This window comes from Rhinoraja longicauda, chromosome 6, assembly GCF_053455715.1.
Source record: "Rhinoraja longicauda isolate Sanriku21f chromosome 6, sRhiLon1.1, whole genome shotgun sequence".
NCBI lineage: Eukaryota > Metazoa > Chordata > Chondrichthyes > Rajiformes > Arhynchobatidae > Rhinoraja > Rhinoraja longicauda.
Window position 1 is genome coordinate 79,811,858 of NC_135958.1, and position 17,663 is coordinate 79,829,520.

The 17,663-nt window shown below is 44.0% G+C and overlaps 1 protein-coding gene across 5 annotated transcripts in view; it reads left to right on the forward strand.

Moving 5' to 3' along the window:
• cep112 (centrosomal protein 112) overlaps window positions 1–17,663 on the forward strand; it is a 289,566-nt gene that overhangs the window by 165,061 nt on the left and 106,842 nt on the right. For all 5 annotated transcript variants that reach the window (XR_013547414.1, XM_078401444.1, XM_078401446.1 and 2 more), the window contains exon 21: window positions 12,355–12,585. Coding sequence is in view for 4 of the 5 variants with exons in the window: in XM_078401444.1 (XP_078257570.1) it covers window positions 12,355–12,585 (231 nt within the window). In the remaining variant the exon portion in view is untranslated. The remainder of the gene's footprint in view (window positions 1–12,354; window positions 12,586–17,663) is intronic.

Sequence of the window (17,663 nt, forward strand, 5' to 3'; positions counted from 1 at the left end):
AGGGGAATCTCTTTATTCCATTGCCTCTGTGAACGGACTCTCGCCTGGGATTACACCCCGTACCTTGCCTGGCTGAACGAAGCCAGCGGGGCTGATGGAAAGGAATTGTGCGGCTCCCAGGTAGAGCATGCAAATGCCAGTAGCTTTGGGTTTGGTCATGCCTCGCGACCAGAAAAAATTATTGTTCATTACCTAATATGATTTCATTTAATCCTATTAAAATACTCTGCTGTTTAATTCAAGTAAGAATTTTTCAAGGGAAATCAAGGTTGCTTATGTTTGCACCCAGGAATTGAATGGTTCGGGGGAATCATTCCGAAATCCAGATCTGCAGTGTCTATTTGATTATTCAGTTATGCTCTAATACTAAAGGAAGATCTCAATTTGCTTAGCTCGTTTGAAGAATTCCGAGACAATATCAAGGCATATTTATTTACGAAGAATGTTGAGGGGAATTATAGAGGGGAAAATTACTTAAGGTGGTAGTGACAAGCAATGTTGAACTGAGAAACAAGGCCTGAAGTAGGATCCCGACCCGAAATGTCACCTATCCATGTTCTCCAGTGATACTGCCTGACCCGCTGAGTTACTCCAGCACTCTGTGAAACGTCACCTATCCATGTTAACCAGTGATGTTGCCTGACCCACTGAGTTACTCCAGCACTCTGTGAAACGTCACCTATCCATGTTCTCCAGTGATGCTGCCTGTCCCGCTGAGTTACTCCAGCACTCTGTGAAATGTCACCTATCCATGTTAACCAGTGATGCTGCCTGACCCGCTGAGTTACTCCAGCACTTTATGTCAGTATTGAACTGAGTAACTTGCAAGTAGTTTATTCCTGGCAATGGTTGAATGTTGCTTGAGTTTCAGCATTGTGAATATTGTTTTTAAAAAGTAAATAAAAATTACATGCTAAGAATCTGAAACAAGAACAGAAAATGCTGAGAATACTCAGATGATCAGGCAGCCTGTGTGGAGAGAGAACCGGATTGACAGCAACTGTTGGCTTGGTCTCCCAGTTTCCTGTAATTATCTTTGCTCCTATTGGCGTGGAACAATCGAACTTTTAACTTTTTAAATATTATGGCTATTATGAAAAAGTTTTACTCCACGAGATTTATTTCATGTCATGTTCTTCATTTCCTAGTGGTTATCTCAGTAGATGAAGGATGCTATCTCACGCTTTGCATGCTGCCAAGCAAATTCAAGCCTGCTTTACATTGCTTTAGAAATCTGTTTTTAGTATGTGAAGGTGAATCCCAGAGATTTTAATCTAGGATAACTTCATGTCAAATAATCATACTGAACTACACATGGAATACAATTGATTCAGTTATTCAGGTTAAATTACTTATGTAGCAAAATAACTGCAGATGCTGGTACAAATCGAAGGTATCACAAAATGCTGGAGTAACTCAGCAGGTCAGGCAGCATTTAGGAGAGAGGGAATGGGTGACATTTCAGATGGAGGAATTGGGAGTAGAGGATAGACTTTTTGCAGGAGACAGGGTGGGAAGAAATGTTACCCATTCCCTCTCTCCTAGATGCTGCCTGACCTGCTGAGTTACTCCAGCATTTTATGATACCAGGTTAAATTACTAATCCTATTAAATTCAAACCAAATGTTATTTGCGATTTTGATTACTTGGAAACCATGAAGGTAACTTAATTCAATTCAAAGATTGTTGCAGAAATAAAAATGGAAAATTCTGGATATAGTCAGCAGGTCAGTAGCACCTGGGGAGAGAGAAACGGGTAGACACAAAAAGCTGCCGTAATTCAGTGGGATAGGCAACATCTTTGGAGAGAAGGAATGGGTGACGTTTCGGGTCGAGACCCTTCTTCAGACAAAGATCATGTTTTAATTCGATAGCCATTCAACAGCTATGTTGAAAAATCATTCAGCTCAAACTTTACCTCCATTTCTCTCTCCCTGGTTCCTGCCGAGGTCTGCTGCCTATTCACAGCGTTTTCAATTCTTCTTTCAGATTTCCAATATATGTTGTGTTAGGTTATGTATTTGCCACTGTGTGCGATTGGAGGGACAGTATTTATGCTTGAATTTGTTAATAGTCCTCCAACGACAACGTAAAACAGAGTGAACACCCAATAGGGCAAGCAATTACCCAGCTGAAACAGGGCAGGTACGAGCAAGGTGAGCAGCAAAAATGAAATGTGAACATTCGTGGCATAACTCCAAAATATTCAATAGCCTTGTCAATGACTGAGAACAGGGAGTGTGTGGTGGCATGAGTTACTGAGCGACAATACTTGACTTTGCAAGAAGTTCCAGGTGCCTTCACTTAGACCTCTTGAAGAAGAAGGAACAGTAAGAAGAGCAGCAGGCTGTTTTCTTTGCACTTCCTTTGTTGGTCTGTGAAACACCCAGAAGAGTTTGTGTCTATTGCGACTGTCTTCAGCACATGGATTACCAAAGGCTCATTGCATCAGCTTTTGAACGTAATGACTGAACTGCAAAAATAATTTTACAACTATATTTATCACTTGATAATGCCATGTTTGTTTAATGATGGTATTCAATGATGGATGCAAGAAAAAGTGCGCTTGAAACAGCACAGCAAGTCATGTCCAAACTGGTCAAAGAAACATTGTTACAAGTGACACACTTGTAGTGACTTTGATGATCAGAAAAATGAACCATGGGCTCTTTTGTAAATTTTCCGGAATTTCTGCTTTGCTTTATGATAGCTTCACAATGAGATCAGAAAATTGGATCCAAATCTTGTTGATGTGGAATATCATACGATCTGCACTATGAATGACACCATCCTGCTTCCTTAGGGTCAAGATGTTTGGGCCTGAAAGCTTTGGAAGTGCAAGCTAATAATGGTGTGCCAAGAGCATTTGGAACCTGAGTGAATATTGACCCAAGAGTCGTCAAGAGTGTTTAATTGTCATATGTACTGAAAATAGAACAATGAAATCCTCACTTACAGCATCACAACAGGTCCAGCATTCATAACATAACTCCAGCATTCTGTGGCATCAAAGGATCACGAAAGAAAGAATTGAACAACCAAGAAAGAGGATGTAATGCAGTTGGGAACATGAATCGACGCTCCAACCGTGGCCTGTGGATCTCAACATCTAGGAGCTCGCAGCCTCGGGTAGAGACTGATGTCGGGAAGCTCCAAGCCGCAGGAGGTTCGACGAGCCCCAACTAGGGAGTCCAATCGCCCTGCGCAGGGACCTGAGATCCCCCCCCTGATGCGGGGGCTGGATCGCCCCGAAGCGGATGGCTCAACCGCCGGTTGCTGGAGCCAAGATCTCCCCGACAACAGAAGGTTCATGTGGCCCGACCGCGGGAGGACATAGAAAGGAAGAAGATTGAACTTTTTTTGCCTTCCATCACAGTGAGGAATGTGGGGGAGTCGCTGTGGCGGATGTTCATGTTAAACATTTATTTGGGTGTCTTGCTGCTCTTTATGGCAATCTGAATTTCACTGTACGTTAATTGGTACATGTGACAATAAACTGACCTTGAAACCTTCAAATCATGTACAGAAGAGTGGAAAAGTAAATTGGATTAAGAGGAAAAAAATAGACAAAGGAGAACCAATGCATAATGTTAAAAAAAAAATGTTCTTAATTCATCCACAAATGTGACAACAATTTAACTAGTTCCTTTCCAGCGATTTTTGCTTCTATGTCAGATTTCCAACATCTGCGATTTTTTGACTTTCTGTCATTGTAGGAAGCAGCAGGGTGATGAAAGAGACAATTGTCAATATACCAGCCCATGCTTGCAGATCAGGCCCACTAACATGGCAATGCCTGCAGTAAGATGGGCATGTAGCCTACACAACCAGGTCAACAGCCAATTGTACAATAGGGGCTGAAAATGAAAACAATGTTGGATATCTGAAAGAAAAACAGATTCTGATGAAGGCTAATAAAAAGGAACTGCAGATGCTGGTTTATACCAAACATAAACAAAACGCTGGAGTAACTCAGCGGGTCAGGCAGCGTCAGGAGAAAATGGATAGGTGACGTCTCGGATTGGGACCTTTCCCGACCCGAACATTCCCCTATCAAATTTTCTCCAGAGATGCTGTTTGACCCACTAAGTTACCCCAGCATTTTGTGTCTATTTCTGATGAAGGGTCTTCAACTTGAACATTAACTCAATTTGTCTTTCCACCAATGCTGACTGACTTTAATTGATTTCAACATTTTATGCATTTATACAATTTGGACATTATTAGCAAGAAAGAGTGATCATTTGTTCTCCCCTTTGCATTGTTATTGTGTTTATTTTCATCTGCACTATAAGCTGATAAACTGGACACATTTTTAATTAACGAATGATGTAATTCATGTTCATCACACATTCATTTTTTTCTCCTATTGAATACAAACAGCAACATAAGATGGCTGTCAGTTTCATAACACTCTTGGATTTCTCATAGTGGAACAGCCTTTGATAACAGTTTCATTGTGTCCTGTGGCAGTGGGTAGCCGTGAATTCTGTCAGTAGGTTATATTACAGCGAAGATATATGTAAATCCTTCAAGGGAATTATAGTCGTAATTTGTAAGTTGCAACTGAAATATATCCTATAGAGTTTCTGTATGATAAGCAAAGAGAAAGCTGGATGGATATTTGCTCTGAAGATAGACACAAAATGCTGGAGTAACTCAGCGGGACTGGCAGCATCTCTGAAGAGAAGGAATGGGTGACGTTTTGGGTCGAGACCCTTCTTCAGACTAGTCTGAAGAATATTTGCTCCTTCTGGTTTGCTTCCCCTGGTAAATGAAACGTTGGGTCATGTTGTTTGGGCAGCCATTTTGTATGTGCCATCTGATTCCCTTTCCAGCTTCCTATGTGTTGTGTACACAGTATTACCCATGGCTGACACCTCTTGCCAAGAATCATGTACTGCTGTCCTTAGGTGTGCCCTGAATCGTCAATCTGAAAGCCACCAGTTGCTCTATGGAGGAACAATGTCATTTAGCTAACTACAAAACAAAGAATGTTGGTGACTGCTGCTTTCTAGGTGACCACAGACTCTTGGTTCCCGCGTCCATATTTATTTTCCCAGACTCTCGTCAGATGCTTGCTCTGAGGGATTTTGAGGTAGGAACTGCCAAGCATCCGACCGGTTGACACTGTTAATTCTAAAAAAATAATAATCAAATCTTTATAAGGCCCAGTAATACCACTCAGAATTACTTGAAAACTGCAACAATGGAAAAGTGGTTTGATCTATAAACATGAAGCAGACTTGCTAATGGAAGGTAATCAGAGTGCTAATTTGGAGTCGAGATACAAAGACTAATTTTGCCAATGAATGACTGCATCCCAGTTGTTACTATGACAACTTTGAGTTATCAATTATAATTCCATGAATTATGCATCTTAATAAATCTCCCCATGATGTTGCAGAAGGAATTGTGAAGATATTATTGGCCATATACACAAATGTGTAAAGGCACTTGTGTGATTATTAAATAAATACCTTCTCTAATGGAACAACTAGAAAATCCCCTCAAGGTTAAAGGTGAATTACATTGGGTCAGGTGAATGCAATTGTAACGATAGCAATTACTGAATTATCTTTGGCTTTATTTAATATGATGCAACATTGTGGGCAGTATCAAGTGTAATAAGCTATTCTCCTCGTGAGCTGGTGGATGGATCAAGCTGCTAAACGGAGTTTCAGTTTATTGGTTTTCATAGATGTTTTCAGGTCAAAAGTAATATTATCATATCAGTTTGTGATCTCTCAATTTGCAACAACAATGTAAAGCCAAGAATATTTCTAACAGTATGGCTGAGTGTATCATTCATTACCAATGGAAATGTGAGTATTTTCCTAACACAGGTTCAGACTTTTGTTTCAATCACAGACCGATTTTGGATACTTATTATTTCTTGTACTTACAAATATGCACAGAAATGGAAAAGTAGGAAAAACGAACTGCAGATGCTGGTTTAAATCCAAGGTAGAGACAAAATGCTGGAGTAACAGCGGGTCAGGCAGCATCCCTGGAGAGAAGGAATGGGTGATGTTTCGGGTCAAGACTCTGCTTCAGACTGATGTCAGGGGGTGGGGGGTCCCCTGACAAATTGAGAGATAATAAAACAAAAAAAATCTATTTAAAAATATTTTTAATTATCCAATTCTAACCCCGATATCCACTGTGTGATATAGCATGCTTCAGAAGAGCTAAAATGTAATTTTGTTCTTTTGCTCGATTGATTGCACAGAGCAGCAAGGGTATAATGCAATTATTATAGTGATATGATACCAGTTTGCAAAAGATGTTTTTTGCTGCTGAGATTCTATGGCACTCAATAAACAAGAAAATGCATAATCTGACAGACTGAAAGGCAAGAATGTCTGAAACAGCTCAATTCATTAGAAGCTGGCTTGTTTCTCAGCAAGCCCTTCATGGAACTTCTTGCTGCATTCCTGATTAGCATCTTCAAAGCCACTGACAGCTGGTCACCCTTTCAAGCACAATCAGAAATATTAGCCTGTTTTTATTTCTTCGTAACTATTTTTAATTATGGCTTGTTACATGGAGAAAATGCTTCTGGTTTAAATGATGCAGCCCTTTCATTGAGTCATACAAATGCAATTGAAATAATTTATCTGGAATCAAAGCAGTAAGTTTAAAGGAAAAGATTTGACTGACGTGGACCTCAGACCAGATGGGGCTTTATGATGAAAAAGGTTTAATCCCAGACCTGGAATAGTTTCCATCAGTGGAACAGTACAAAGCAATTCACATATTGCTTTCTAGCAATGATCTTATGCGCAGTGATTTTCTCAAGACTTGCAAATGTGGCATTAGCTAATATTCATAGAGATGCTTTCCTTTCATCCACCTGAGACTTAAGATTGCAGAACAGTTTTCGAATAGAAAATGAGAACTGCAAGACCGATGTAAGGTTCAGCTTCTAATCTGTATTCACTCTACACGTCACTGCAGGATGTGCACACACAAGACAACTGGTTCATGTCGTTATTAAGCCAGAAACACTTCGAACTAGCTTCTTTACATTTCAGCAAATAAATTAATGATGGCCTGCATATTTCTGAAATAATCATTACCAATCTTTAGCCTATAGATCCATTCTGTCCAGTATGAATTCTCCTTAAACCACTGCAAAATATTTAATAAAGTGAACAGCAGCCTGTAAAGTCAATGTGCCTTTCATGTATCTCTTGAAAAAAAAATTTGCAAGGGTATTGCTGTTCAATTTACTCTCAATCCTGATAGAAGACAGCCCTGGGATCTTTACATACGTGAACCTGAGCCAGACAGGACCTCAGTATCATTGGAACACTGTTGTCAATGCCCTGGATTGACCATGTGGGAGGTTAATTTCACAAAATGCTGGAGTAATTCAGCAGGTCAGGCAGCATCTCAGGAGAGAAGGAATGGGTGACGTTTTGGGTCGAGACCCTTCTTCAGACTGATGTCAGGGGGGCGGGACATAGGTGGAGACAGGTAGATAGAGGGAGAACTGGGAAGGGGGAGGGGAAGAGAGGGACAGAGGAACTATCTAAAGTTGGAGAAGTCAATGTTCATACCGCTGGGCTGCAAGCTGCCCAAGCGAAATATGAGGTGCTGTTCCTCCAATTTCCGGTGGGCCTCACTATGGCACTGGAGGAGGCCCATGACAGAAAGGTCAGACTGGGAATGGGAGGGGGAGTTGAAGTGCTCAGCCACCAGGAGATCAGGTTGGTTAAGGCGGACTGAGCGAAGGTGTTGAGCGAAATGATCGCCGAGCCCGCGTTTGGTTTCGCCGATGTAAAGAAGTTGACATCTAGAGCAGCGGATACAATAGATGAGGTTGGAGGAGGTGCAGGTGAATCTCTCTCTCACCTGGAAAGACTGTTTGGGTCCTTGGATGGAGTTGAGGGGGGAGGTAAAGGGATTAGGTGCTGCATCTCATGCGGTTGCAGGGGAAAGTGCCCGGGGATGGGGTGGTTTGGGTAGGAAGGGACGAGTGGACGAGGGAGTTATGGAGGGAAAGGTCTCTGCGGAACGCAGAAAGGGGAGGGGATGGGAAGATGTGGCCAGTAGTGGGGTCCCGTTGTAGGTAAATCGCCATTCACAGTAATTAATAATCAATCAATAAACCACGATTAAATGCTTTTCTGCTTCAAAATGACTGTCCACACTCATGCACATAGACATTTTCTTTTTTTTTTACTGTTGTGTAACTAATTGAAAGGTTCTTTTTTTTATATATATATTGAAGCTCTAACAAGACACCTCCACTGTATTTAAAGGAAGAATCTAGTGAAAATGTTTTCACTTCCTCATGTACAGATGTTTAGAATGTGCACTTTTTAGAATTCTCCTCCTACTGACATTGTAGTCCTTCTGCATTTTGCCCTCCAGTAATGTAGGTTGGGTTTGTTTCATTTTTAGCACTTTTGTTTTTCTTCATAGGAATAGTGCCAATTTTGTATTGCAGCTTCATAAATCGCCCAGATTCTGTGCACACTACATTCTGGCACTGTGCATCACCCAGGCCTGTTCATCTGCAGAGTTGTCCAGGAACTTCCAAAGTAATGTCCACTCTCTCTGGCCTTCAACAAGATCAGTTCAAACAGCCTCCTGTAATGGCTGAGTAATATGTTAATGGGTGGCACCATCCTGTAATCCCACTAACTGGTGTTGTGGAACTTGAATAAAGCATAAGAAACTAATAACACTCAGCAGGTCGTGCAGCAGCTATGAAGAGAGAATTACTATTTTAAGTGAGTCATAGAGTCATATTGTATGGAAACCCTTTGGCCCAACTCATCCATGCCGAACAAGATGTTCCCATCTAAGCTAGTTCCACACAGAGTTGATAACTTTTCATCAGAATGGTATACTAATACTGTCTATACTCCTGCTTCATGGAGGAATATTTTGAAAGTAACTGATTGAAGAAGCAAACTGGAGGAAAGGATTGTACAATCTTGAGCAAAACACAAAGTGCTGGAGTAATTCAGCAGGTAAGGCAACATCTTTGGAGGGAATGGATTTAAGTCTGAAAAGGGGATCTGACCTGAAACGTCGTCTAACCATTCCCTTTACAAATGCTGCCTGACCCGATGAGTTACTCCAGCATTTTGTGTTTGCTGAAGATTCCCGTATCTGCAGTTCCTCGTGTCTCCGTTATGGGTGCAAATTACCAGGAGAATGCAGAAAGGGTTTGAATGATGTGTTCAAAGCGTCGAAGAAACAAAACATTCCTACTGACCACTGGGAGCCTTTGATCCATGATCAAATGACTGTGTCCATTTCAGAAGCTGAGTGTCAGGCAGCTGAACAAAGTGGTCTGCCAAGGTCTGCCTTTAGTCGACTGAAGGAAAGGATATTTGAAGATCAAGACCTCGGACCTGGTACAAAACTCATGGTTCACTGGGCAATAATGATCCTTGCTCCCATGTGCTTTTGAGTCCTGGACTTCCTTCAGCAAACATCTCAGACCACCAGAAAGTATGTATGTGTATGCGAAAGGATCCAACATCAGCATCCTCTCCCAGGACAACATCCACAGCACTGAGCACCTAGTATTATTCAAATTACTATTGATATTTTAGATCGCCTTCCAAGTAATGAGTTACTTAAAAACATTGATCTCCACTTGGTCAAAGCTTCTTTGTTCTAAGAAACAAAAAATATCAGCAGTCCTATCAGTCTTTCCATACCCTCACAGAATAAATCAATTGTTCATTAATTTTGCACTTGTTTTACTGACAAGTCAACGAGAAACAGAATTCAATGGTGAAGCAACAGTTGTAACTACAAATTATTTATTTTTAATCAATTATCATTAACAACAAAGTGATTCCCCCCAATCAGATGAGGACCAAGTTCACTCCAATCACTATCCTGAAATCTACTGAGATCTAGTTTCACAGATATCAGTAGCTCTTCTTTACTTTATCTAGCAACCTCATAAGTAGGCTTAGGTGGAGAGCGCCAGCAGACTGTTAATAGACACAAAATGTGGAGTAACTCAGCGGGACAGGCAGCATCTCTGGAGAGAAGGAATGGGTGACGTTTCGGGTCGAGAAAAGGTTCTCTTCGGTTTAAACCAGCATCTGCAGTTCCTTCCTTCACATTTTGCCAGCAGACTGTTCATCTGTAGTGAATCACAGTGGAGGTTTTCACAAGTACACCATTTCAAGTAGCTCATATTGATATCTTGTAATCGCCAGATTTTCCCACTGCTCAAATGTCCCATTGAAACTGGTACCCTTTTTTGAAATTAAATAGCCACTCTTTATAGCCTTGTACATTACATCTACATGTACAAGTGAAGCTCTCAGGGTGTTTTGAGTTTTCTTTCAACGATATCCTCGAGGTGATTTTGGAAGCTTCTAATATTGCAATCTGGTGCTAAACCTTGCATTGACTTCTATGTGAAGATCTCCGTATCAACTACTTTCTTGTGAACATCATTTGCTCTTTTATTTTTATTTGGAAGAGGTTTGTGCAAGGCAGAGATGCCTGAAGGATTCTGACCATTGCTAACTGTCGATGATTCAACAAGGTTTCCATTCCTCATTCACTTCTAAAAAAGACAGGCAAAGCTACTGAAATCAAATGTCAAACATCCTGTTGGAATATCTCCCAATATTAATCCTACATTCCCCATTGAATCTCCTTCATACTTAAAATATGAAACAATACAATGCAAAGTAGCATGACATGACATTCTCATACTGAGATATTTATTTTTATTATTGTTTATTACATGTGTTTCCATGTTTCAACTATTGACCACCCTTCATTGGAGACATCTACTTCTGGCTTTTTGCGTATTGGTATTTTGAAATGTTGCGGACTTGCAAGCAATTTCAGTCAGTGAGTGGAGGAGATAATGGACAGGTGTAACATGGTGGAGGATTAAAAAGGGCCGCTTTGAAAAAACTGAATTTTGTAAAGGGGAATTAATTAATTAAAAGATACAGGTCCATCAGCCCACCGAGTCCACACCGACTATTAATAATCTGTTCACGCTAGTTCTATGCTATCCCACTTTCTCATCCACTCCCTACACACCAACGTACAGAGGCCAATTGATCTACAAGCCTGCAGATCTTTGGGATGTGGGTGGAAACCAGGGCACCCAGAGGAAACCCACACAGTCACAGGGAGAATGTGCAAACTCCACACTAGGGTGGAATCAAACCTGTGAGGCAGCAGCTCTATCAGCTGCACTACTGTGCCAGACTGGAAGAACAGGAGACCAACTTTTAATGAATCTCAGTGACGATGGCACAATTGAGGTAGAGGAGGAAGTAATGTTACAAAGCAATGTCGGGGATTGCACTAGAACAGAATTTCTGGTTAATATTAATTCATAAATGAAGAAGGTCCATTGCTGCAGATACTATGACGATGATTGAATAGGTAAGTAATAAACAAATGGTGCGTCTTTGAGATGGACAACAGAAAAAAAATATTTGAGGAACACTGTGTGATCAGTGACATAAAAGACTTCACAGAGATTGCGATGGGGAAAGAGAGTCTGTTCCAGTCAGTCACAGACTTTGACTTGGGGCCATTTTGTTGCTGTGGAAAGCAGTTTGCACACATCCTAACATGGAGATGCAAGGAAAATGCACACAATTCTGGGTGTCGAGGGAATTTGTACGTGGAGAGGCAGTGTTCAAGGGCAGAGAGGTTAAAGGCTTTTTTGAGGAGGGTGATGGGACTGGTTTTGAAATGGAAGGGAAAGTTGCCACTGGGGACGGAATCATTTACATTGAAAGATGCAAATAGCACAGCAGGAGGATATCATAAGATGGCCTTTTGAAGGGTATCACTGTTTTGTCTCCTTTGACACTTACTCCATCTATCGGTGTGGATAAGTTGGGCAGAAGGGCCTGTTTCCAAGCTGTATGACTCTAACTGTTACTCCCCCTGCCTCACCATCTGTATTTACCTATCACTTGCCAGGCTTTGTCCCTACCTCTCTTCCAGCTTTCTCCCCTACTACAATGAATGTGAGGAAGAGTCCCAACCTGAAACGTCACCTGTCCATTGCCTCCGTAGATGCTGCCTGACCAGCTGATTTCCTCCAGCACTTTGTGTTTTACCCAAGATTCCAACAACCACAATTTCTTGTTTCACTTTAACCTTTAAGTAGTTTGTTAGAACTGTAGCAACTCAATTTATTACAGTTGAGAATACAGTTCCCCCAATGGGTTGTATTTTCTCGTTAATTATTTGAACACTGCATTGAAAAGTAGCTGTCAAAATGATAATTTCAGTCATGCTGACTGTACAATGTTATCATGATTTGATAATCACATGCAAATGTGTGATTGAATGCAATATATAACACGAGTGTTGCTACTTTCACAGACAATTGGGGAGCTGGAGACCCAAGTCCACCAGCAACGTGAAGCACTTATCCAGGTCAATTCGCAGCGAAAGCAACAGTTGGTTGAGTTGGGGTTACTACGGGAGGAGGAGAAGCAGAAAGCTTTGCGTGATCATGAAGGTGCTGTCAACAAACTGAAGGCTGAGATGGAACAGATGAAGTTGGAGTTGCAGAAGGCAAAAGCTGCTGAAATGGAACAGGCCGTTGACCAGGTAGACTGTTCTTTTCCGAATGAGTATTTTCTGCAGTCAAACGCTGACCATTGTCAATGAGCCCAGTGCAATTTCAATAATGAACCATCAGAACAGCAGTGTGCACTCATGCATCATCCCGTAAATGGCATGATGTCCCAGGATATTTCACTGGAAGGGTTATCAAACAAATTCAACACTGTCATACAAATGGACGTAAGTTTGGTTCAAGCCATAAGCTTTCAGGAAATCACAAAATGCTGGAGTAACTCGGCCTGAAGAAGGGTCCTGACCTGAAAAGTCGCTTATTCATGTCCTCCACAGATGCTGCCTGACCCGCTGAGTTACTCCAGCACTTTGTGTTTTGTTCAGCATCCACAGTTCCTTGTTTCTCTATAATTTTAAGGATTTTGTTAGAGAGGCGAAGAAATTTACTGAGAGAATTTCCAGAGCTTAGATGTATTTTTAATGTTTTAGATGGACGTATTTTTCAGTAGGTTTCAATTACTTCAATATAATAGTTAGGCAGAGCTTACGTTTATGATGATTTACACGATTAAAGGAGCCCATTCCATTTTTAATCAAGTGGTTCCGAATGATATGAGTAGATTTGCATTAAACTATTCTCCCTTATCTTCCTTTTACCAAGGATTGAAAAAAAAATGCAACTGACAAATCTCTGGTTGTGCCTAGTTTCGGAATGCATCTGTGAAATTCAGTGATATAGATTATTTTTTTAAGTCAAACAGTTGAGTCTAATTTAGCCAGTTCTTTAATCAAAAGGCTTTAAATGTCAGGCACACGAGTGTTATTGGCTGAGTTTTTATGTATTTTCTTTGCTTTAAATATGTTCAAAGAGAACAGCAAGTATAATTTTCTTCGCAACTTAAAATGTCCAGCGATGTTGTTGTTTAGTCTTGATAAACCAAACTGGAATAATAAAGGGCCTTCCATTCAAAGTATCAGGGAGCTTATTGATGCACGATAAACCAGCATGTCTACTCTTCATTGACAGAAAAATGATGTTATTTTTAGTCTCTAAAGCTTCATATTTTGAGATTTCCTGGCATGGCTTTGGTTTTTCACAATAGAATATATATGAGTCTATTAAGAAGTAATTTTTGACTAAGTTAAGTGATAAATTGCAGGAGAATTTATTTATAAACTATTGAGTTAAGGTCATATTATCAATAGTCAATGGGAATGTTTTCTCATGAGAAAGTCAAAGCACATGAATATATTTCACTGTGATACTGATTGAAGTGGCTGTGGTCTCATACATTTTTTACAAGGATCGAAACAAATCTATTGAAGATGAAAGTAACTGGTCGGTACAATAAGAAATGCCGAGTTGGGTTTTCCTCACCAAGGGTAACGCCAACAGGCACATTAGGAACATTACGTTGGTGAATGTAAACCTGAAGAAACGAGGGCTGGGTTCATTTCTGTATTGACCATCAGGTGGGTCATGGAATGCAAAATAAGGGTCTTGTAGCGACCATAGGGATTGGTCCTGAGAGTCGAACCCTCGGATTGGCCAGCTAAGTCAGGTGGCGGTTTTGGCGCCCAAAACCAGTCAGTGGGAAGAGAACTTCGAAGCGAACAGTTTGATTTAATGGTTGTCTGTAAATTCGTTTGTTATACTTTGTAATCGAATATTGCTGCCGCAATAAACTTATTTAACAAAGAACAAGCCTCCAGACTCGCCATATTGGTGACCCCGACATGATCTAGCCGATCATCTACCATGGAGGGACAAGACGCCCCTCCTGCGGCTCCAACGCCGGCGTACCGCAGCTAAACGCGGTCAGCGTTAATTTTCCTCCGTTTTGGGCACATCAACTCCACCTTTGGTTTGCCCATGCGGAAGCCCAGTTCCACCTAAGAAACATCTCGGTGGACGAGACAAAGTATTATTACCTGGTCAGCGCCCTACCGCCGGAGACGTCCGCGCGGGTGATGCAGTTCATCACCTCCCCTCCTGCAGACGGCAAGAACGAGGCGCTGAAGGTACTCATGCTTCGAACCTTCGGATTCAGTAGGCATGATCGAGCTGAGAGGCTTATGCACCTACCGGATCTCGGAGATCGGCTGCCGTCCGCCCTCATGGCTGAAATGTTGGCGCTGGCAGGTGAGCACAAGGATTGCCTCATGTTCGAGCAGGCATTTCGAGAGCACCTTCCAGAAGATGTTAGGCTTATGCTCATGGATTGTTCTTTTAAGGACCCCGTGGCATACGCGGAGAAAGCCGATGCGCTCATGGCGTCCAAATCGAAAAAACATAGTTCGATCAACAGGGTCTCGGCTCCATCGGGCAGCCCGCAGCGGCATCACGATGGAGCCGCGACTCACGCCATTTCTCCAAAACCCCGCCAAAAAGATCCGCACAAGCGCGGCTGGTGTTATTATCATCTGAGATAGGGTGGAGAAGCCCGCAACTGCCGTTCGCCTTGCACCTTCTCGGGAAATGCACCTCGTACATAGAGGCGGTTGCGATTGGTCAGAACCGACGCCTCTACCTCCGAGATCGATTCACGGACACAGAATTCTTGGTCGACACGGGATCCATAGTCAGCATCGTACCGCTGACCGACCTTGAAGCCCGATCGGGTAAGAAAGGGCCTACCCTCATCGCGGTTAACGGTAGCCCCATCCGCACGTATGGTACACGGGCAATGTCTCTGTCCTTAGGCACCCGCACGTACGAATGGTCGTTTATCGTCGCGGAAGTCGGTCAGGCGATCCTGGGCGCAGATTTCCTCTGGGCCTTTTCGCTAGTTCCTGATGTCCGAGGTAAAGGCCTTCGACCCTCCGCTAGCAGCGATGAGCCCGCTGCTCCACCACCGGCCACCCCGCCCAGCCCGACTGTCCAGGCCGTCGTCGCGGCCTCCGACCCGTATGCTGCGGTCCTGGCTGAGTTTCCGGAGCTGCTTGTTCAGCGTTTCGACGCCTCTTCTGCAAAGCACGGCATTGTCCATCACATTCCCACCGAGGGGCTCCCCGTTTTCGCGCGTGCCCGAAGGTTGCCGCCGGACAAACTCAAGGTAGCACGTGAAGAATTTCAGAAGATGGAACAAATGGGCATTGTCCGTCGGTCCGAAAGCCCGTGGGCCTCTCCGTTACATATGGTCTCCAAAGCATCTGGGGGATGGAGGCCATGCGGAGATTACCGGCGCCTTAACGCCGTCACCACGGCGGACCGCTATCCCATACCGCACATCCAGGATTTCTCGTCCGGGCTGGAAGGCGCCGTAGTGTTCTCCAAAATTGATTTGGTACGGGGCTACCACCAGATTCTTGTGCATCCGGGAGACATACCAAAGACTGCCACGATCACTCCGTTCGGGTTGTTCGAATGGTTGCGTATGCCTTTCGGTTTGAAAAACGCGGCACAGGCGTTCCAGCGGCTTATGGACCGTGTGGGTCGGGATTTGTCTTTCGTTTTCATTTATTTAGACGATATCCTGGTCGCCAGTCGCTCGGTGCGAGAACATCTAGTCCATTTGCGGGCGGTGTTCAAGCGGCTTCAAGACCACGGGCTCATCATCCACCCCTCCAAGTGTCAATTTGGCCTCCCCTCTATCGATTTCTTAGGACACCGGATCACCTCAGCCGGCGCCACTCCTTTGCCTGACAAGGTGGAGGCCGTTCGTGCCTTCCCGCGACCCACCACAGTAAAGTGGTTGCAGGAGTTCGTGGGTATGGTGAATTTCCATCACAGGTTCGTGCTGGCAGCGGCACGGGTCATGCGTCCACTCTTCCAGTGTCTCGCAGGCAAACCTGTAGAGTTGGAGTGGTCCGCGGCCGCTGAGACGGCCTTTGAGGCAGCTAAAGTGGCTCTGGCAGACGCCACCATGCTGGTCCACCCGAGCGCCTCCGCCCCCACGGCCCTGACGGTCGATGCATCAGACGTGGCGGTGGGAGGGGTTTTGGAACAGCATGTAGATGGCAGTTGGCAGCCCTTGGCGTTTTTCAGCCGACAGCTTAACACGGCTGAGCTGAAGTATCGCGCCTTTGACCGAGAGCTTCTGGCTCTCTATTTAGCTGTCCGCCACTTTAGGTATTTTTTAGAAGGCCGCCCATTTGTGGCCTTTACGGACCACAAACCGTTGACTTTTGCTTTTTCGAAAGTGTCCGACCCATGGTCGGCCCGCCAGCAGCGGCACCTGACTGCCATCTCAGAGTTTACTACCGATGTACGCCACGTCGCGGGTAAGCTGAATGCCGTTGCTGACGCCCTGTCCCGGCCAGCTATTTCCCCAATTTCAGCGGTGGAATGCGAGGTGGATTTCCAGGAGCTTGCGGAGGCACAGCGCCTGGCAGACACTGCCTCAGCATACCAGTCCACCACTTCGGGCTTGAAGTTGGCCCAAGTGGCTTGCGGGCCTGCGGGTACAAAAGTCTAGTGCGATGTTTCCCTTCCCCGCCCTAGGCCGGTGGTGCCGGCCTCCTTTCAGCACCGGGTGTTTGATGCCATTCATAGGCTGGCGCACCCGTCCATTCGCTCCACCTCTGCCTTAGTAGCCGCTAGGTTTGTGTGGCAGGGCCTGCGGAAGCAGGTAGCCGCTTGGGCCCGTTCCTGTGTTCCCTACCAGACCGCTAAAGTTCACAGGCATTTCCAACCTCCGGTGCAGGAGTTGCGGTCCCTGCGGTCCTTTTTTTCCATATTCACGTTGATTTAGTTGGACGCTTGCCTTCCTCCAGGGGCTACACTCACCTACTCACGGTGGTTGACCGATTTACCCGTTGGCCGGAGGCTTTCCCGTTGTCCGACACCTCCGCCGCCTCTTGTGCCCGGGTCCTGGCCCTCCATTGGGTGGCCCGCTTCGGTGTTCCGTCCGTTATTACCGCCGACCGGGGGCCCCAGTTCACCTCTACCCTTTGGGCTATGCTAGCGGAGCTGTATGGTTCCCGTTTGCTGCAGACCACGGCGTACGGTCTGTCGTATGTCGTATGTTGAAAGGCTGGAGCGATTGGGCTTGTATACACTGGAATTTAGAAGGATGAGGGGGGATCTTATTGAAACATATAAGATAATTAGGGGATTGGACACATTAGAGGCAGGAAACATGTTCCCAATGTTGGGGGAGTCCAGAACA